A 21560-nucleotide genomic window follows, 5' to 3' on the forward strand; every position below is an offset into this window, starting at 1 on the left:
CTGCGCGAGCTCATTCCATTTTATGCCTCCAAATTTCTTAATTTGGTCGCTCCATGTAACCCTTTCAGCAAAAAACTGGCGTCTGTATAGGCTCGTGTATCGCCCCAGTGTTAAGTTATTTGTATCTAGCTCATTTAGATGGAAAGGTTCATGAACGGTTGGCTGGAATAAATGTTAGTAAGTGCTTCCGCTTTGTCGATGATTATTTGATTCTGTTTGATTGCGACTATCATGCCGTTGATGAGTCCTTTCAGCAAGCCTTGAAAGTGTTCCAGGAATGCCTCGATCCGCTATCTCTCACGCATGAGCTGCAGGAAAATGGTTCCCTGAGGTTCTTAAATTTAATACCAACATTTTCAGTCGGACACGTCTGTTCGACATATGAGCCACGGGAGAACAAACCGCTGTCCGTACGCGTCTTCTCACAGCAAACTGGTAAAGCGTGGTATTGTAAAAACATGTTTGCATAACGCTTGAACCAAATCTTTCTTCTACTCAGTACAGGAAAGTTTTGACGAGCAGATTTTCCGTCTTGAGACAGCTGGCTTTCCCATTTCCTTGCTAGTTTCTGTTTCTGAGAAGCTGCGCAGACAGTCAAGGCCAGGTAACACGGGGGGCACTTCACAGGAAACAAATCCCAAGATCGTTGCAGTGATACCGTATCTACACGTCATTTCACATAAGCTCAAAAAGATAGGCCAAAGAGCGGGTGCGTCTGGAGTTTTTTCCTCACCGAATAAACTGTCTCAGTTATGAGTCCGAACTAGTCCTGTAGGAAGTGCAGCGAGCCATTGCAAAAGTAAGCACCGTATAGAGTTTTTTTTAGTGTCCAAGGGGAACTCTTTACAGTATACTGTTGTCTTGTGGACTAAGGTACGTTGGTCAGACAGGCAGGTGCCTTAATGTAAGACTACAGGAACATTGCCAGAAAGTAAGAAATGGGGGAAGGAGCGTTTCTTGGCCTCTCATTGTTCTAAATGTGGATGCCGGCCATTGTTTGAAAAAGCAAGAGTTCTCGCGTCCCAGTCTCACGAAGGCACTAGAATCATAATTGAGGCCGCAACAATAGCTCAAGGAAGTTGCATCAGTAGACCGTCCATATTCTTATCGGAAAAAGAATTGACGTCTTTGAATTCTTCGGCACGTGGTGTTCCAGGGTGACCTCCTGGCTTTTGGGGGGTTTCTTCTTGCCTTTTAGTTTGTTTGGATTTTTTTACTTCTTGGATAAGCATGTGATCTTATCTTTGTCTGTAGCCTATATATTTGTGCGTCCTTGTAATAAAAATTAGTTCGAAGTCTGCGCTGGTCATCGTCTTTTATATGTGTACTGTGTCAAATTTTTTGCGCTGAGCAGTTTAATAATTAAGCGTAAGTCCAGCAGACAGCATGGCTTTAAGCAAGTGCTCGTCAAATCTCGCTGAGAATACGCTGACATCGTCCAAATATACCGCCACGTGCGTTTCTTATTATCACTTTTGCTGTATTCGATTTTTGCCCACAAAGACTGTCAGCAACGCTCAGCGCAAACCGCGCCTCATTGTTCGAGAAGCTTCGCGATTATTGCAGATCGTTTTGTTAAGATTGCGCGCAAGACGCGAACACTCGAGCTTATTCTAGAGTTTGCGCGAAAACCAGCGATGACGCTGGGATATTCGACGGCACATGCATAAATGCCGACGCGCTTCACCGCTTGTCAGTTCATCGACGGCCAACACTCTGTTCGCCGCTATCAGTGCATACCGCGTGTATTGCTGTAAATTAACTTTCCGTTTCTCGGCCACAAGTTCGGCCAAATAAAGAGTTTCATCTTGGACTCGTCGCCTGCGGTCTTCGTCGACGTCACGACCACGTGACAATACTAACCACGTGTGCCACTTGAGGCAGGATAGTACGGTGTCCACGAGCCGCTGAAATGTTGCCGGTGTGGAGCATAAGCCAAAGTTGTTTTCTCTTGGTCTCTGTCGTTGACTTCTGTCTTCCAGTATCAGCTCCTTAAATCCATCGACAAGAAGCAAAGGGCACGCCGCAGTCTGTCGAAGGAGTCTGTACGAGATAGTCGGTAAACGTCCTTCTATGTGACTTGATTGAGCAGAACCGTAAACTGCCATCCTTTTTCTTGACTAATAGTGCCGGCAATGCCCATGGACTCTTCGACGGCTGAGTAACGTTATCTTGAAGCGTTTTTTTTTTACCTGACTTTCTATGGCGTCACGTTCCCGCGGCGTCACCCGGTATAGATTTTTCCGTGTGGGCCTCGCCGTTCCATCCGTAATAATTCTAAGCTTGTTCTAAGGCATTTCACAAATTCTGGACATCGAATAGAAACAGTCATGATAACCATTATTAAGAACCACAAGGCTTTCCTTCTGCTCAGGCAGCAAACTTGGGCCAACATTGACAGATAGAGATACGGGTGGCAGGCCGTTGTTATGTCTTGTCAAACGTCGAGCAGTCTGTGACTTCACTGAGCTCTTCCACGTACGCAATTGTTATTCCTCTCGGTGCTGGCGCTCAGGGCTAAAGTTTGTTAGTAGAACTGGCGTGCGTCCGCAGTGTATGTTTATGACGTCTCGTGCAATGGACAGGCCATGACTGAATAACATTGCTGGAATTCGTTCGGTAGTGCTGTCAGAACTCCTGGGTACGCCGCATGGTATAGACACAACAGCGTTTTACCGCAGTCACGTCATTGTTGAAAGCGCGTTGAGGTTTACGTCGGTAATCTGTACAGGGCTCATTAAAATCTGGTCTGGGCTCATGCAAAACGTGACCGACCTGTGCGGAATGTCTATAACGGCGCCATATTCACGCGGGAAATCCATTCCCAAGATCAGGTCTTTGCAGGAATCCGATAAAATTACTACAATAGCAACGAAAGCCGAACTACTGATATTATGGCACTAGCCACAGGTGTCTATAATATGCCAAACACAATAAGCACTTTCAGTGTGACGCAGGCTAGAGCTTAGCGTACGCTAAAAACATCGTGGGTCCTCAATCAGTGCGCATGTGCAGAACGTTAGTAAGAACTTTGCAGATTGCGCACGTTCCTTAATTCTTGGATTCAGCTTGGCGGGATAGCGGGAGTAGCGTTGGAACATGACGACACGAGGCCACCGGCTTCGATCAGATTTCGGAGTCTGGTTCGTTATTCGTTGTGGAAGGGAGGCATAAACAGTGACATGAACTTTCGCTTGGTCCTACCTATCCTCGGGGAGCAAGTATGGCGAATATTTCGTCGTCATTTTTGGGACCGAGCGTTTGTTTTGACGCTGACAGGAGTAACCAGAAACCGTCGTGTCTGCGAGAATGTTTTGGCTTCATACCAGATGATGGCACCGATGGCGGCGCCCTCGAAGTGACAGCCACCCGCTTGGCCCCTATATCATCTCATCCTGCTGTCTTAGACAACTCGCTCATCCGTAGTAAGTTGTGCCACTTACTTTGGTTACTTTGGTTACTTTGGTTCATGTTCTTTGGTTACTTTGGTTCACTTACTTTGGTTACTTGGTTACTTTGGTTCATGTTAGTTCGGTAAGAGACTACCGTCATGTTTCCTCGGTAATAGACTTGTTTGTGGATTAGGTTGGCTTAGTTCGAGAAAGCCCAATTACTTAGAACATTGATGGCGCTTGTTGACTCTAGATGGTTATGAAGGACAGGTTGGGGCATCCGACAGTGCGTACTGCTCGTCTAACATGCCCATATTGTGGAACGGCCCACTAAAAGTGCGGGCGCGTACTGTTTAGCGCACACTGCAGTTGCGGACGCTATACTAAGACTGCTGTTTACTGTTCTGTTTTTACAGCAGAGCTGTTATGCTCGAAGTTTGCTGTGTTTCGTAGATAGCAAACTATCAACATCATGAACAAGCACACGCTCTCATCGTCCTCTTCTTCATCTCCGTCCTCCTCTTCCTCTTCTGCTTCGCTCCCAGAACACGTGCGCCCATTTGCCCGGCAAGGGATGCAACAACTCTGACGGGCGAGAGAACGAGTACAGAGAGAGAGAGAGAAAGAGAAATTTTTGGCGAAAAAATGTCTTGGCGAGGCGACATTCGAATCCGCGTACTCACGATCAGAAGGCCAGCGTCGCAACCACTCGGCTATCCAGGCACGCTAGCAAAGCATAGCGTAACCTTGTATTGTATAGTATAGCAAGGTGGTGGGAAAGGGAAGTGAGGGTGACGAGGAGGGAAAGGAGAAGGGGAGAACGAGTACAAAGAGAGAAAAAGAGAAAGAAAGGGAAGACTGAGAGAAAAAGACAGAATTCGAGAGAACATCTACAGAGAGAAAGGAAGAAAGGTGTATAGAAGTAAAGAGAAAGAAAAAGAAAGCCAGAAACAAAGGGAAGAAAAAGAAAGCGATAGAAAGACAGATATTCAAAAAAAGATAGGAAAAAAGAGAGCACGCATAGCCATGTGCAGTATAGAATAGAAAAGAGAAAGAGAAAAGTCAGAGGGTAAAAGCCTAGCCAAGCCACGACCAGCCAGGTGCCCACCAGCTCGGCTGTGCCCAAAGCCTTGCTCGACTTAGTGCAAGGTGCGCTATTTTTTTTTTTGTCGCGTAACCAATTTGCATTTTGGCCGAAGCGATATTCATGAGGTGTCCTTACCTTGACTCGATCCAGGTCTTCCCTAGGCCCAATTCCCGATAACATGAGCAGCTTAGGTGTATTCACGGCACCTGCGCACAGGATGACCTCGCGACTGGCGCGCACCGTGCTTTCTTCACCGCCCTTTTTAAATTTTACTCCGACGGCTCTATTTCCTTCGATAATTATCTGTAACGACCAAAATAAAAATTATCAGAGTTGGAGAATCAGACATCACATGAAATCGAGTGCACCAGCAAGTAAATGAATGAATGAATGCACTTTGTTTGTCCCTGGTCAACGGGAAGGGGGCAATGGGACAGGGGGGGGGGGGAGGACCTACTTGAAGTAGGCCTCCTCTACCCTCTCAGCCCACGCCAGGATGTCCTCCTGAATGTCGGGCCTCGAGCTGCGCAAGGCAGCCTCACACTGCTGCTCACTAGAAGTTAGGCGTGTCAGGAAGAAGGAAGAGCACCAGCCAGCAACGAATCCATTCATGTAGTGATAATCGGATTTCTTGTTCAGATACACTACATGCAGTATTTAGCAAGCGAGGCTGTAAACCAGGCTAATATTTCCGGGGTTATTTTTTTTTTATTTGCTCGTAAAACTCGTGCTATGGTTGTCATGGTGCAGGGACTCTCAAGCTATGTACCGCAGTATCAAGATTTCCAGCGAACTCTATTTTAGACTATATATATGTAGACGAAAAAAGAAATATTTCCTCAATTTTGAGAAGTCGGCTATTTTAAAGTTTAGCACCTGGAAAGCACTGCACGCCGCATCCTCAGTTCGCAGTCCTCAAGGGATACCGACACGGTAACTGCGCGCAAAACCCGTTGCAGTGCGATTTCTTGTGCACTTAGTGGCCATACTGACGGATGCTCATCTGTATTCGCGTATGCAGTTTATAATGTGATTGGAAATCAGTTTAGAAGTTAAAAGAAATATGGCCATTTACCCTTTATTAGCACAAAAGATACAAGAAAATTCATGTGGATTTCTTATAGACTAAAGCTTCCTAATTAATCGGATTTCACCCTTGTCTAGCTTTCGAACCCGGCACCGACGCCTATCTGGGGCGGTCGCTCTACCAATTCAGCTAACCTGAAGGCTGGCAACTCATCAGTGAGAGGGCAAGTTGCCGACAAACCGAAGCACATGGACACTGAATATGACAAATGTGTACTTGCGCTGGGCCAGCACGAGCATTTGCAACTGTTAAAGTTGACCCCGCAATGCGAGGCATAATTGTGCTCACCGAACTTCTTCAGAAGCTCCCACAGTGTTACACGTTATGTACGAAGCTGTAAGTACACAGCGCCGAAGTCCAACGTTCCAGCTAGTGTGCACGCATAGTGTTTTCAGAGCTCATAGCACGTTGGTGCCTTAATCTTACTGTAAAAAAACTCATTAAAGTCTCCACGGGCCGCATTGATGTAGTATACATGATGTTTCTTCGCGGGCGAAAGTAATGCGGGTAAACACTGGCGCAAAATAAGAGAACTAGAGAGCTTGAATGTTTGTCTTTCAGTACGTATGGTAATGAAGCATGACCGTCTAACGGTGTTAGTAGGCTTTGTGCATCACGCATTTATACAGCTGAGAACTAAAGGGGGCCTTGTAAGCCTTTTCTAGCATAGAAAACGCTGGCGATCTTTAGTAAAGATCCGGTGAACATGTGAGCCAAAGAATATCGCGCTTCACCAAGCAGAGAATTTACAATTTAGCGTGAAAGGTACCAAAAAACCCCTGAAAGACACGCATGTGGACCTCTTGGAGGTGGCATCTAGCTGCGGCTTAGGCTGCGCAAGCCTGTAGATTGCGTTGCCTAAGCAGCAGCGTAGTTTAGGTGAGAAGAGGGAAAGCACCCGTACATTGCGATATCTCCGCTTATGCACGAATTTAAACAACGTTTGCATTAGCACTGGTTGGTTGGTTTTTTGCAAAACTTTATTTGGATCCTCGAAGGCGCGCGTCAGCGCGCAGCGGGCGACTCCCACGTCGGGACTGTCAGGCCAAGCCTGCCGGCCGCTTCGCGGGCCTGCTGGACGGCCCAGAGCTGGGCAGCCAGGTGTCTTTAGAATATTTGAAAAGGTGTTGCGGGGTCCCTCACGATATAGGCAGTTAAAACTAGCGATAGCGCAAATATTGAGCTGCCTCTTGTTTCGCTGTCTGATCTCTCCGTTAAAAAGTGCACTTTCGTTTAAAAATTCCGATGGCAGGACAGCGGTTAGTGACCGCTGACTTAGTGACCGCTGATTTTTGAGTGGTTACATTCAGCGGTTATTGTTACACACCAAAGATAAACATAAACCAATAAATGTCTCATTTTGTTTAAGAATGTTAATCCTATTAGAAATTTTGAACGGGTACTCAAAAGCGTTTATAAGTGGGCATGTTTTAAAACTGAGGAATGACGTGCGTGTAAATACTTGAGGTACTTGTTTTGATTTACCGACAAATAAATATAGAAACAGCTTAATCAGAAATTGGGTTCTCAATCAAGATGGTTGCGCACGTCCACTTTTCTTTCTTTTTTCTCTGTATCTCGGCTAATTTGGAAGGCGCCTTTAAACTCAAAACACTGGTGAAAAGATTTACTGCTTACCTCTTTTACCACGCTGTATGTGTGAATATGCAAATTTGTAACTTTGGAACGTATTTCTTCATTCAAAAAACATGTGCTGGGACCCATTCGCACACCGTAAGCAGTGTTTGACTGCACCCTGGAATAACCTGAAAAAAATATAAAATGCTTGTACTGGTTTCCCTGTTTCATTTTCTTGGTAACGCATATTTTCCTGGCAACTGATACGGGTTTGAGGAGGATGATAGGAAAAATAAGAGAGGAAGGAAGAAAGAGAAAATAGAAAGACATCAGCAAAGAAGTACACAAAAACGTTTTCAAATGAAAAGCACGCTGTAATGTATAGTTCCTTGCCCAAGCAGTTGTCCAAGGGAAGTGAACTGCATACTGCAATAGCAACCAGTGCGATTCAAACGACACAGAACTTCAGGGGAAGATGTAACCTTGAAGAGCAAAATCTTTGTCTTCGTTTAGGAATCAGCTGGTGGCGACAAGTCCACTTGTCGAAATGTTGCCTCTAGAAACATTCCTTCTTGATTGATTCATTGACATAACTCTAATAACCTAAGATTTTTTTATCGCAACGACCGGCGAGGCCACCTTTAGATTTTCTGCGCATGAAATGATTGTAGCTTGTGCTAATTCGCGTACTGTATAGATGAATGCCAGAACCACACTCAAAATGGAAGGTTAGTACTGTGCACATGAAGCAGACTTGTTGTGCTGGTTGATAGAAGTGCTCAGATGGCGTCCAGTAGTGACCATTGTGTGGTTATGGCTTCTCTTTCAGCAAGTGGTCTATCAGCAGAATCAGTTCAATAAAAACTTCTCTAGACCTCCCTAACCTTTCTAACAGAAGGAAGCGAGCCCGCCTGTGCCTCTTTCGTAAAATATTCTTTACGAATCCTGAAGTACAACGCACATTGTTCTCACCACCTTCTTACGCTTCATCTCTCGTCGACCACAACTTCTGTATAACCAAACACGTCGACCAAACATCTGTATAAGATCTGTCAGAATATAAATAACTTTTCATGTGGTCTCCTAACCAGGACAATACGCTTGCGGCAAATGCCAGCAGCCACTAACGCATAATGAACTAGTACTTTGTGCGAAAAAGATAATGCAATACCCTGCAATACATTTCTCTATATTTTTTCAACAGTAGCATGGCGTTCGTAGTTATTAACGGGATAGTGTTAGAGAGCTTAATAAAATATTTGTGGTGCAGCTGAGACAAGCAAGAAAACAAGAGAAGACAGGATAGGGCGCCAGACGTGTGATAGGACGAAGCAGCGATACGTTAGCACGTGAAGTACTTGAGGCATATCACATAAAGAAGAAGGGAGATGAATGCGTCAGTGTCCCTTCGATCACTTTGTACAAGAAGGAATGCCTATTTTTAGATAGCGCTGTGCGGTAAGGTTTTTTTATTTTTTGTGTTTCGTTTTTTTTTTCTTGGTTTTGCTATGTCATAGTCACCTGTGCTGCACCCCCTCTTTGCGCACATATCTGGAAGCATATATATTTGGGTGATGTGAGGAAAATGAACTAGTTGAAAGTCTGGCGCCCTATCTTGTATTCTCTTGTTTTCTTGCTTGATGAATATTTCATTAAGCTATGCACAAACTCGCCCAACGTCACACTCTGTTAAAGAGCTTGTTTCGCAGAAATTCCGGTGTTGACATCGGTGTCGGTGTCATTGTTTGTGAGCGAAAACTTGGTGTTGTGTGAGCGAAGTCGCGCAAAATGCAAGTAATAAAAATCATGGCTCCGAGCCGGAATACAACCCAGGCCTTCTGCGTGGCAAACAGGTGTCCTGCCACAGAGCCACGCCAGTGCTTGAAGGTGCCGGGAAACAAAATATTATGCAGGTGTCATGTAGTGCGAGGAGTCTCATTAACATGCAAAACTGTGTGGCAGAAACGCAAAATTGCACCAGGGGTCACCCCACCTGAAATGCAAAACAAATGGGTGGTTTAAAGGGCCACCCACTACAAGGCACTCGAGCGTAATTAATCGTCAGCAGCAGCAACAGCATCAACAAAGTGAAAGTGTGCAGATGAGTAAATACACGTAATGCCTTACGGGCACGTAATGGGTGCTTCGGAAAAAAGCAGAATGATTATTTAGGCGTAGTGGGCACTTGGGAACTGTACTTGCAGTCGGCATTATAGAACACTTTAAAACGGCGAAAAGTTCGTTTCTTCGCGACACGGTTGCGATGTCGTTGAGAAGGCATTGCAAACGGGGCCGGCGTTTTACTCTTGAAGACAAGGTTCAAGCGTCTTACGAGTTTTAACACGAAAGTTACGGATATGACGTTGATAAAATGGGCGCCAACGGGTGAGAAAGAAAAAAGCCAAGAAAAACATCCGCCGCTGGGAATCGAACCCACGACATTGCGGCCGCGACGGTAAGCGCCCGACGCTAAACCAACTAAGCTCACTTGGCAGATGTTGGACACTTCACAAACGCGCCTTATGTCTTTCACACATTCTGTCTCGCACTGTGCTCGCAGTTGGCGGTGTAGGTAGGGGTGGAGCGGGACGGTGCCGCCGTCTGTGAGAGGTTGAAAGAAATAATGCACGATCAACACTTACTAGCGCTTACACCGAGATTGCGCGCGATATCAGAGGTCATGGTTAAAGCGTCTCGATACTAGCTAGGGACACCGGCCGCGCCGGCGTCGCCGAGGCACCCTAGACGCAGTTACGTTCCTTGCCATTCGCTTCGTGTTAGCGTGCGCCGGCTCATCGGAGTAGTGCAGCTTCCACGTGCACCAACGGAATTTCTCCACCGCCGACTACTTCCATTGCGAGAGCACCGACTAACAAAACTGCCACAATACGCGTTGCAGAAAGGAAACGATTTCGACGGGCGAATGTCGTGCCTTGGTGGAGCGAGACCAAGGCCAGCGGAACGCACGCGTTTGCGGCTCAAGCTACGAACCTCTATGAACTAGGCGTCAACATGGGTGCATCCACGCCACACGGTGCTATAGCTGCCAAACACGAATATACATTGGACAACCTGTCATATATCACTACACAATAAGCACTACTTCCGTGAAGACACGTTTCACTTTCGTGTTGTAGCGATTCCTATGATGGAGGAATCACCCATGTTTTTAGCTGCTCCTGTGGCGGCCCGCAGAACTTGCCTTCTTCACCAAATAAAAAGCTGGAGGACGATTGAGCTTCGCTTTCAAGATTAGAACGCGATACCGTAATAGGGGCTCCGAGCCCATCGCTTTCAACTATGCCGCAAGGAAAGGGTCGTTCGTGTGCGTAACACTGGCCGTTTCAAACTATGTTAGAACGTTTACTGCAAGTACAGTTGCGAAGTGCCCACTATGCCATAATTCTTCCTTTTGCAAATTGGCGAAGTAACCACGCGCGTCCCTAAGGTGTCACACGCACCTGCGAAGCTGCACAATTTGTAATGGCTGGACAGCTTCAAACTACTTACACGTCTCGCAGTTTACATGTCTTGACGCCTGGTGCGATTCTAGGCTTCTGCCACGCAGTATTACATGCGTTAAGGAGACTCCTCTCACTAAATGACATTCTTATAGCGATTTTTTATGAACAGGCTTCAAGCACTGCCGTCGCTCCGTAGCAGAAGACCTGCTTGCTAAGCTGAAGACCTGGGTTCCATTCTCACTCGAACGGAACATTTTTATTAATTATTTATTTGCATCTATTTCGAATTTTCGCTCACGGACAACGCCGATTTTTCGCTCACAACCAACGACACCGACACCGACACAGGAATTTATACGAAACGAGTTCTTTAACGCTATCGCGATAAAATACATTACCACATGACATCCTCGTCCTACATTCTGTTCACTGACGCAGCATCACAATGTGTAGATGCCATTAGAGTCTAAGCACGCGGAGAATCTATAAATTGTATTTTACTATTTTACACATTTAACCACTTGTATGCAGTGAACGTCAGTTGTCCACTACGGTCAAGCTTCTTCGCTTGCAGCAAAACGGTCTTAATTGCTGTATGGTCACACCTTTATGGCTTTCGCCGTTGTAGTCGACGTACTTGTAGTCAGCTTCTTTACACGCATTGAGAAAAACGTACGACAGGTTTGTGTAGTATCCTGGGTAGTTGATCGGCGTTTCGCCAGAACTTCCATGGTATTTTTCTTCTGCGTGGAATAAAACAATAATTAGGTATCACTAAGGTTTTTGCGGTAGGTCATTGGCCACCTGATTTAGTGCCCATAAAAATATGTGCACTTGATAACAATTCTCAGTTCTCTGCGAGATATTAAGGGGACAATAAAGGCAACTATTACGTTGAGAAGGATTGTTGAAATAACGGTTCAGAAACGTTAGAGTGCTCTTTTCGTGCTATGAAAATGCTTAGTTCGAAAAAAAAAATCGCGTTTTCTGGTCCGCATACCTTTAGCGCAATTCAAACCACCCGCCACCGAGAAGAGGCCTCACGTTCTCGAGTAAGCGTTCACGTTCACGAGTAAAAGAAGAAAAAAATTCACCAAGGATTACGATACCGCCTAATGCGAATTCTGAGCGCAGCTGTTTAGATGTTTTGATTTTGTGATAAGTTGAGACGCGACCGCCTCGCTAACCGGGAGACCGCGGAAGGCAGTACGTAGGCGCGCTCCACCACCACCGCCTTTATTTTCATATATTGTATCGGTGGACGCTCTCGCCGCATACCTTGTGATGACGTCATCGGTGACCGCACGACGGCGCGCACTACTGTGTCGTTCTAAAGTCCCTGGATTTATATGTCGTTCTAGGGACCTTATGTCGTTCTATGTCGTTCTTTCCTCCTCGCGCTTTCCTCGCTATCACCGTCTTTCATCCTCCGCTTAACTCCGCGTTCACTCTCTTTCGTCCTCGTGCGCTATATCGGTTACGCCGACGACGGCGACGCCGCTCAACGCAGGAGAGCTGCGTTCTAAAATATCGAAGAGCACGTGAGAGCTCGAGCGACACGTCTGTTTCGTTCACTTCGTCTGTGCTCCGTTCGCGTCAACAGCAGCGCACTAGGGCGTAAACAAGGGTGAGACGCGTGCTACACAACGGTCCTGCGGCGATGGCACTCAAGCATGCACTGTCTACAGAGGGGAGAGACGACCGAGTTGAGTTCGCTTATAGTTGGGGCCGGGCCCAATTTGGCTGGTCCTGCTCGCTACAGGCTGTGAGTTCTTGCGCTGCTGTCGCATTTCGAAAACTCCATTTCACAGGGCCAATACGTCGCCGCTCGTTAGCAAAGCTTCATTGCACGTCGCTGTGGGTGCAACTAGACTTTCGCTTTCACATTCATAGAAAGTGCTAAGCGTACCCCGTAATGTTTATCATTGGGTAGCTTGAGCACTGGTGATCCCTTGTACTGAGGACCTACTACGAAGTTGGACTAGTACCAGAATATCCCCCTAGCGACTCAAACTGCGTATTCAATTTAAATTATTTGCCGATTACTAAATTCTGCTATGCGCATTATTGATGTTTTCAAGCATTTACCTTTACCTGTTACATACGTTGTTATTAGTCTTTAGTGTCCACTTAGAGTATAATTTAACTATGTGAAGATTTATATATTTTCGTTCTATAAAAAAATGAGAAAAGCACACATACGCCATTTGCGGCATCCTCCACGAACAATAATACGACCTTTTTGTGTTTTAATGCGGAGGTTCCCGCAGGATGCAGCTTTTAGTTTCACTTCTTATATTTAAGTGAGCTTACGTTCATTTGGCCACAGATTGATTTGTGGCAGTTAATCATAGGTGCACAAGCTCAATCACAAGTCGACTCACTTAAAGGTAGACGGGTCCGTCAGTGTGAGTCTGAGTTACTTCAGTTGAGTCTTAAGTTTGGTGAGTTCGAGTCCGAGAGAGCCCATCCAAGTACAGTTTAACGAGTCGGAACCAATATTAGCTGTAGTGGGTACATCTTTTGTCTAAGTGAGTCTGAGAGAGCCATGCGCGAAATAGATATTTTCTGAAATAAAGCGGCTTGCGCTTATTTTGCCGATCTTAATAAGAAAACAGTGCCAGTAAGGCGGCGGCGACGGCAATGCGATGCATCGTGCCACGTTCGTCGCGTGAGCGCATTACAAAATATCGAGCACGTTACTGAGCGGCGTTCGTTCTCGTTGTCAATCGGAGGCATGGCCCACTCGTCGTCAGCCTTCCTATCGCACTTCGCCAGCTTGCAATCAGCGCAACTGAGCACTGGCATCGGAGCAAGTGTTTACTCGTCGTGCTGCGCATTTTTGATTGCATGAATTTCTATAACGACTTCTGCTTATTGAGTTTCTCCTGAGATTTCGTACTTTCAAGTTCCCCAAATTGAGCTCCACTTTCGAAAACGCGGAGATCACACGAAATTCCAGCATTGCTATCAAGAATCGACGTTCGATTGAAAGTTTTCCTGCGGGCGTTTTAGCGTCATTCAGCAAGTAAAATGACTCTTAAAGTGCACGGAGGCCGCCAAATATGGCCTCAACAGGCCAGCCTACTCAGGCCTGTTGAGACCAGAGGAGGCTCCAGGAACAAGACCGCAATGAGGGCTAGTCGGTGTGTATCCTTCTCTAACGAAAAAACAATGCGATACAACAAAGACAAGCAGCAAACGATGAACACTACCGGCGAGTTACTTCACACTAGAAGCGCGAGCTAAACGCTCTACCAGTCAAGATTTGTGACACCTATGATAAAAATGAACGAGTTTCTTGCGTCGCATGCGATAGCATACCTATTACAGTATTTATTTTCCTTTGTTTTATTTTGCTTTAAATAACAAAATCCAAAATGCACGCTTTGTAAGCGCACCAACTTTTCCAATTGTGTGCCACTTTTATACAAGGCATATCTCTTAGGTGTCGTGCATAGAAGCTGAAGCTCCGTGTCTGGAATGCTCATTTTTCGCCCTCTAAGCAAGGCAGAACTTTAGAAGAAGATGGGGGCTTGAAAATACAATTACTCTTAAACAGGGGGTGTGCAATGATACTACCTCTTCAAGAATATTCACTTTTCCGCTCTGAAGTAAAACATATAGTGCTAATATATTATTATATACTTACTCTCCTTTATGCTTTCATGTGTGATGTTGAAGTACTCAATTTTTTTGAAGTATGGAAGCACTTCTTCATAGCTCCAGCCATTTGCCTTATAGTCGCTTTTCCATTTGTCGAAATCGTGCTTACTTCCACGCACGAAGTTCATGGAGTTTATGGAGCCGGTACCACCCATTACTTGTCCCAGAGTAACTGGAGCACGCTGTCGTAATAAAAAAACGCGGAAATAGAAACAAGTCAAACAAAAAGTCATCTTAAACTCCAGAGCGGTGCTAAGCTAAGATTTCAATCAATGCACCATGGGTATTAAGTTTTATTTTGCCTGTATTATCGCAATCAATGGAGAACACTCGGCATTGGGGCTTACATCGAAAAGCTGCAGCAAAATGCAAAATGCGCGTGGCCATGAAGAGGAATAAAAATAGGTCGATTAGCCGGTTTAAAATATTATAATAGATAATGCACTAATTGAGAAAGGAAAGCAAGCGCGAGCCTTTCTGTTCATTTGTGTTGTAACGCAGCAACGAAATGCATAAATATTGATTGGAAGAGCAGCCTGTCAAAGCAGCGAATGGGGTAGAGCGATGAAATTCAGAAACTTTCAGCCGTCAATTTAATCAGCTCGCGCAAGGCAGGGTAAATTGGAGGTCATTGGGAGAGGTCTTCATCCTGCAGTGGGCACAAAATAGGCTGACGACGACGATGATGGTGATTTAGTTCTACGGTGTCTACAGCAGCCAAATCGTAAAGATTAAACTTTCTATTCCGTGAAATTATGTCCAGCAAAACAAAACAAAATATATAAGGAGCCGTTCCCCTCTGTCAAGGTGGATGACCAGCAAAGCTGTTTAGCATACCACGCAGAGGTGGCACAGCATTTTTAACCGTATATCCGATCACACACCCTGCAACTAAATCCCAAATGCCTGTCCAGAAAGTCCCTTCTCAATTTAGCCTATGCTCCTTCAAAGTTTTCCATTTGAACAGCATGCTCTTTTTGACTCGATATGCGTCGTCTTGTATGACTTTCCGCATGCGCTTGGTGCTTCGTGCGCGATGTTAATCAGTTTAAAGCTGAACAATTTGACACAGTTGCCTGTCTGGTTGGGTTAATTAATTAGGACTTTCAAAAGGCCCCAACGAAGAAATTGGTTTATTTCCCGACGTTTCGGAATCAACTCGATTTGTTCTTCAGGGGAAGTGACAGCGGAGGTGTCGAGGTGCATCCTTTAACTTCTTTCACGAGCCAGCTGGGGAGAAGGAGGGAAGGCGCATATTCTTTGATTGTGAGAGTGTTGAGGAGGTTGTGGTTGCTGCGTGTGGTCGGGGACGGTTTAGTTCACTCCTTCTTCTCAGCTGGTTCGTCAAAGAAGACAGCAATAACCCGCCGATATATATATATATATATATATATATATAGTTGGTAGAGTATCGCACGCGTTATTCGAAGGTCGCAGGTTCGGTCCCTGCCCGCGGCAAGCTATCTATTCGTCCACTTTTCTTTCTTCACAATTACCTTACATTTATTACTAAAAACATCCCCTATACTTTCCTTGGCATTATTGTCTGTTAGTTTTCATTAATATTGTGTATAACAAAGAAAACGAGCCCTTGAAATTAACACTTCTTTCCTTCTACACACACACACACACACACATATATATATATATATATATATATATATATATATATATATATATATATAGGAGAGGCACGGTGACGCCGACAGCAAAAACCCGCCGAGAGTGCCCATATAATTGCTATCGCAGTAAAAAGAACGCCAACACAAACGGGCTCACTATGATACTCTCCCTTCGCTGCCGAGCCTCCGCGCAGAGGCAAAGCGTGTGCGGACAAAACCATAGAAACAAACTTCCAAGCGTATAACCCCCTCATATTGACAGGCGAAACGGAGAGCATGACGCCGCATTCTGTGAAGGCCAATGAACACGTCTCAATGAACCCCTTCATTCCTCAGTTAGTCCTCAACCGGCACCAATGTGTACGATCCCGCGTGCGACGCGATTATTAACTTTCTCTCCGCTTTTTCTAAGCATGTTCCAGAGCGCGTTATGTTGGATCTATTTGTTTAGTATGTGTAAGGATGACCCTGCGCAGCGCCTGTCATACGTACCTCCAGAATACAAGTAAATGGATATACTTACATCCTGTGTGAAAAGAGAAAATAATTGTGGTTCTGTTTCATATTCCCAGCTGTTATTTTTATTTGCCGCAAAAGGTGCAGTGAATGGTACCATAAGGTCCGGCGTCATTTCACCTCCAGCTTCCAGCAGAAGAACCTTGTATGACGTGTTTACTGAGAGTCGGTTGGCCACAACACTTCCAGCTGTTCCTGCGCCCACTACACAAACGAAGGATCCGGAAGATTAGCAGCTTGCTTTTTTTCCGAGTTGAAATAAAAAATTAACGTGATGCAAAATAATCGGAAGTAACAACAAATTTTTATAGGCAGATATTGGAAGTATAGTCCTGTAACATAATATATTACGTGGTAAGTCAGGTAAGCGGAAGCCCGCAAAGTGCGGAGAAATTCTCAATAATATCAATTTTTTTGTGCTATTTTGTTCCTTATAGCAGTAAATAGCTAAAAGAAAATGGGGGACAAGGTAAAATAAACAGACAGACACAAGGCAAACGCTAACAGATAAAAATGTATTCCTCAAGCGCGCATACCGAGTTCTGGTTGTGCAATAATAAACGTAAGATGCACAAATGCGCAGAGAGAAAAAAAAAGTCGTCGCGACACTAACGTGTGATTTAGGTGTCGTGCGGCGCGAGTGTGGAATGCACGTATGAGCCACCCTTTTCTGTGTTTTTAATTTTTAAATCCTATTCTTCTTTTTTGTTTGTTTTTCCTTTTCCTTATTTTCTTTTTCATTTGTTTCTTTCTATGTGTGGCTCATACCCACATATCCCTGGTTCAAGCCATCGAAACTGATATGGAATCTGTGAGGGAAGTAGACGTCATCAAAGTCGAATTTGAAGAATCGAAAGCAGGTATGGTGGTGGTCAAGTACAACTTCCAAATTCAGAACCCCAAGATACAGAAATGAAGAAACAAAATTCGAGTCTCTGCAATGAGCTACAAGAAATGAGGGAGGAAATGGTGGAGTTACAACAGCGTAACCGAAAAATAACCTTGAAGTCAGAAGCATCCCTTTGGTAACAGTTGGAAACCGAAACTCAATAACAATTACTATTAAAAGCAACTTCTTTGGCTACTGAAATTTGACTAGGAAACATTGAAGTCATCCATGGCGTTCCTACTGGAGAAAATCAAAACCAGAATTTAGTGGCAAGGTTCTCATTCCGTAAAATCAGACACAATTCTCAGGGCCGCAAAGAGATTCAGGCTAAATACTTCACCTTTGTGACTTAAGAATGGCGCCACAGTTTTTATTAACGAACATATTTACCCAGCAAGCAAGGCATTACTCGGCAGGGCAATAAGCGCAAAACGATTGAAGCCTTGGAAATTTACATGGGAAGCTGGCGGGAAAATGCACATGCGTAAAGCGGGAAATTCTTGTCTGCCTTCATACGACATGCGCAAACGATCTTGCTCAAGAACACAACAAAGGCAGAAGAATCAGTAGAGCCAGAGCTATGCTCCAAAGTTTTGGTCGCAATGAGGAGGCCGTGTTTGTCGATGCAGCACGCTATCGAGACGGTCGCCGTTTTGCTTTTGCGGTTGTAGACCATACGCACAAATGCATGACCAGTGCTTCGATCAACACAAGGCACGTGGAAACAGCGGAGAAGGTAGCTATCGCGCTGGCCATAGCTCACACCGATGCCCAATATATGATCAGTGACTCACAAACGGCAGTACGAAATTTTGCAAATGGTAGGATCTCTCCAGTGGCATTGCAAGTCCTTAATAAAGGCAAAACCCGCTCTGACGAACAAAATGCACACATCCTCTGGTTTCCCGCCCACACACCCGTCGACCGCACGGAGGTCAGTCTTAACGAGGTGGCGCACACGTGGCTCGAGGTCTCACGTTCCGAGCTGCGTCTGCGGTTGACACTACCCGAAAGGACTCCCTTGTGAACGAATGGGAGTGGGGGGATAGACTAACCAGATTCAGTGATATTACCCTACACTATAAAATTCAGCGACGGGAATACCCCCCGCCCCACACCAAACTTAGCCGGGCCCAGTCCGTTCAATGGCGGCAATTACAAACAGGCACCTACACTAATCCCGTAATTATGAAGCACATTTACCTTGATTTGTGTACAACCAACACATGCAAGTATTGCACCAATAGGGCCACACTAGCGCATATTCTCTGGGAGTGTCCAGCACTAATGGGCAAAACTAGGGACGCGGCCTCCAATGAGGACCTTTGGGTGCGTTGGCAGGCCGCGCTGCTCAGCTCAGGACTAGACCATCAGCTCTGGGCGATCCAGCAGGCCAAGGAAGCTGCTGAGAGACACGGTCTCTCGGCCGACTCCTAGGCGGGAACCCAGCCCGGACACCTACAGGAACTTAATAAAGTTATTCACTCACTCACTCACTCACTCACAAGTACAATAATGGCTAAAATGAAGATTTGCGCAGAAATATGAATAGCGTGGCATGCAGAAACAAGCAAACTTATCAATATGTCAGTGCAACATTACGAGCATCACAAAAAAACCTGATTAATTATTTGCTTACGACGAAAACTGCGCGAAATAAACGGGGACAAGGAAGGCACACGCACAAGCGAAGACTAGCAACTGGTAATAGATTACCAACTCACCGAGCGCTCAGTTCTTCTAAATTTCTTGCTCCTATTTTGCAGCACACATTCCATCGCGATCTTTCTACCATAACAGAAACGTGGCTAAAGAATTGTGAGTGTGCCATATTCCCGGCCGCGTATTCTCGACCCAAAAAAAAGTACTGCACGTGGTGGTGGTGTCACGCCTTTTATTCGACAAGGACTAAAGTTCCGATGTTTGACTGAAAGATCTTGCAGCACAGAGGGTGTAGAAACGCTTTTCGTGAGCCATGATTAAGGTGTTGTATTAGAAACCTTTGCCCGTTTCAAATATTAATGACTGTGGTGTCTATTGTGTATCATATGTATCTTCGGAAAATCAAGTTGTGATCTGTGATGACATGAATATTGACATATCAACAGACGATTGTTGCGCAACAGATTTTTTCTACAATCGTCCTACATGAAAAACATAGTTGATTCCCCACTAGCTTATGTTAGGTTTGTGTTACCATCATTGACCGTATGCTTTGTAATAGTGATTTAGATGTAATAATAGGGGTTAGAGATTTCACTCTCATGGACCACTGTCCTACATTCTTAATTCCAGCTTAAACCTGCCTTCTTCATAACCTTGAAAATGCGCCAAATATTCGATGCGTATTGATTACTCACAAGTGCGTATAATTTTGGAAGCAACCAACTTTTAAACCTCATACACTGACGGCGTTCATGTTGAATGTGAGAACATTATATGTTTCATTGCAAAGGCGACAAATCAGTCACGACGAATATGTATACGTCGTACCAATAGGCTTCCCAAGCATCGCTTAGTGGCGCTGCTGGATGGATGGATGGATGGATGGATGGATGCTATGAGCGTCCCCTTTAAAACGGGGCGGTGACATGTCTGCCACCAGGCTCGAAGAAAAAAAAAAGCTTCCTTGTTTCATGTTGGCCTAATACCTTATCTACATTGATTAAATCTATGTTATTATACCAAAACAATATAAATTCACGGTCCATCTCTCTGCCTCTTAAGGCAGAATGACCTTATTTTTCCCCCATTATTTATTTTTGTTCTTTATCTCTACTTTTCTGCCACCAATACTCTAACCGTCTCTTACTTATTTCTATCACGGACGTGTGCAGCTGTTGTCCCTAAAACCCAAGGCTTCATGTAGACTCGTGCCCACACGTATACCTGGGTGAATATCGCCACATTCAATCAGTACATGTTCCATCGTTTCCTTAGTTCCCCCGCAGCATGTACATTGTTCTTCTTCGTTACTGAATCTCGCTTTATAACTACGCGTTCTAAGGCAGCCCGACCTTGCTTCAAACAGTAAAGCGCTTCCCCTTGAATTATCATAAAACCTTTCCCTCCTTATTTCGTTGTTTCCCTTTCGGTAGTTACTCAGAGCCGGCTTCTTTTCCATCGCTGCCATCCAATAAGTCCTTTCCGCCTCTCTGACCTTCCGCTTAATGCTCCTTGTTGCCATATCGCCCGCACTGCTAGCCGTATATTTACTGGTGAGCCTCCTAGTTCTTTTTCTCCACTGCGTGTCAACGCTTTTTCTATACAAATACCTGAAAACCTTCTCTGCCCATCTACTGTTCTTCATTTTCCTCAGCCTCTCTTCGAATCTCATTTTGCTCTGAGCTTCCCTCACTTCAAAGCCTGTCCATCCCATATCACCCTTTACAGCCTCATTTGTCGTCTTCCCGTGAGCGCCCAACGCGAGGCGGCCCACCGTCCTTTGATTTACATCCATTCCGGATTGTACCTCTGACTTCATGCACACTACTGAGTTCCCAAATGTAAGCCCCGGGACCATCACACCCTTCCACAGCCCTCGAAGCACCTCGTACCTATTGTATCCCCATAAAGCTCTGTGCTTCATAATTGCAGCATTCCTCTTTCCCTTTGCTACCGATGCTTTCTCTTGTACCTCCATATATCTATCCCCCTCATTTACCCATACTCCGAGGTACTTGTACTCGCTTACCCTCGGTATTTTTTGGCCCTGTATAAAACCACATGGTCTTCGTGATCATTGAATACCACCAATCCACATTTTGTTGCACTAAATCCTGGTCCTAGAGCCTCACATTCCCTTCCGCATATATCTGCCAGTCGCTGTATCTATCATCTATCTTGACTGTCCGCAAATAAGACAATATCATCTGCATAAAATATACCTGGAAGCTTCTGCTCAACCATCGTGCCGACCTGCTTGTGTGACAAATTAAATCCAATGTTGCTACCTGCTAGCGCTTTTTCCATCCTCACCATGTACAGCATAAATAACAGCGGGGACAAAGGACATCCCTGTCTCAGCCCCTTGCTAATTTCAACGCTGTCCTTGCTACTTATTCCTTCCCATTCTATACAAACTGTATTTTCTCGGTATATTTCCCTCAAAAGCTGTATACAGTCGTCACCTATGCCCACTTCTTTCAGTATATCGCACAAAATTTCCTGATTAACGTTGTCATACGCCCCGGTAATATCTAGATAAGCTACGTATAAGGGCCTCTTTTCTATTTTCGATATTTCTATACACTGGGTAA

General features: G+C 45.1%; 1 protein-coding gene across 1 annotated transcript in view; it reads right to left on the reverse strand.

The window, feature by feature from the left end:
• LOC119400216 (4-pyridoxate dehydrogenase) overlaps window positions 1–21560 on the reverse strand; it is a 63706-nt gene that overhangs the window by 23631 nt on the left and 18515 nt on the right. The window contains exons 2-6 of the mRNA XM_049417547.1: window positions 16420–16616; window positions 14261–14456; window positions 11214–11351; window positions 7205–7332; window positions 4615–4782 (exon numbers count right to left, since the gene is read on the reverse strand). Coding sequence (XP_049273504.1) covers window positions 4615–4782; window positions 7205–7332; window positions 11214–11351; window positions 14261–14456; window positions 16420–16616 — 827 coding nt within the window. The remainder of the gene's footprint in view (window positions 1–4614; window positions 4783–7204; window positions 7333–11213; window positions 11352–14260; window positions 14457–16419; window positions 16617–21560) is intronic.

Source organism: Rhipicephalus sanguineus, chromosome 7, assembly GCF_013339695.2.
Source record: "Rhipicephalus sanguineus isolate Rsan-2018 chromosome 7, BIME_Rsan_1.4, whole genome shotgun sequence".
Taxonomy (NCBI): Eukaryota; Metazoa; Arthropoda; class Arachnida; order Ixodida; family Ixodidae; genus Rhipicephalus; species Rhipicephalus sanguineus.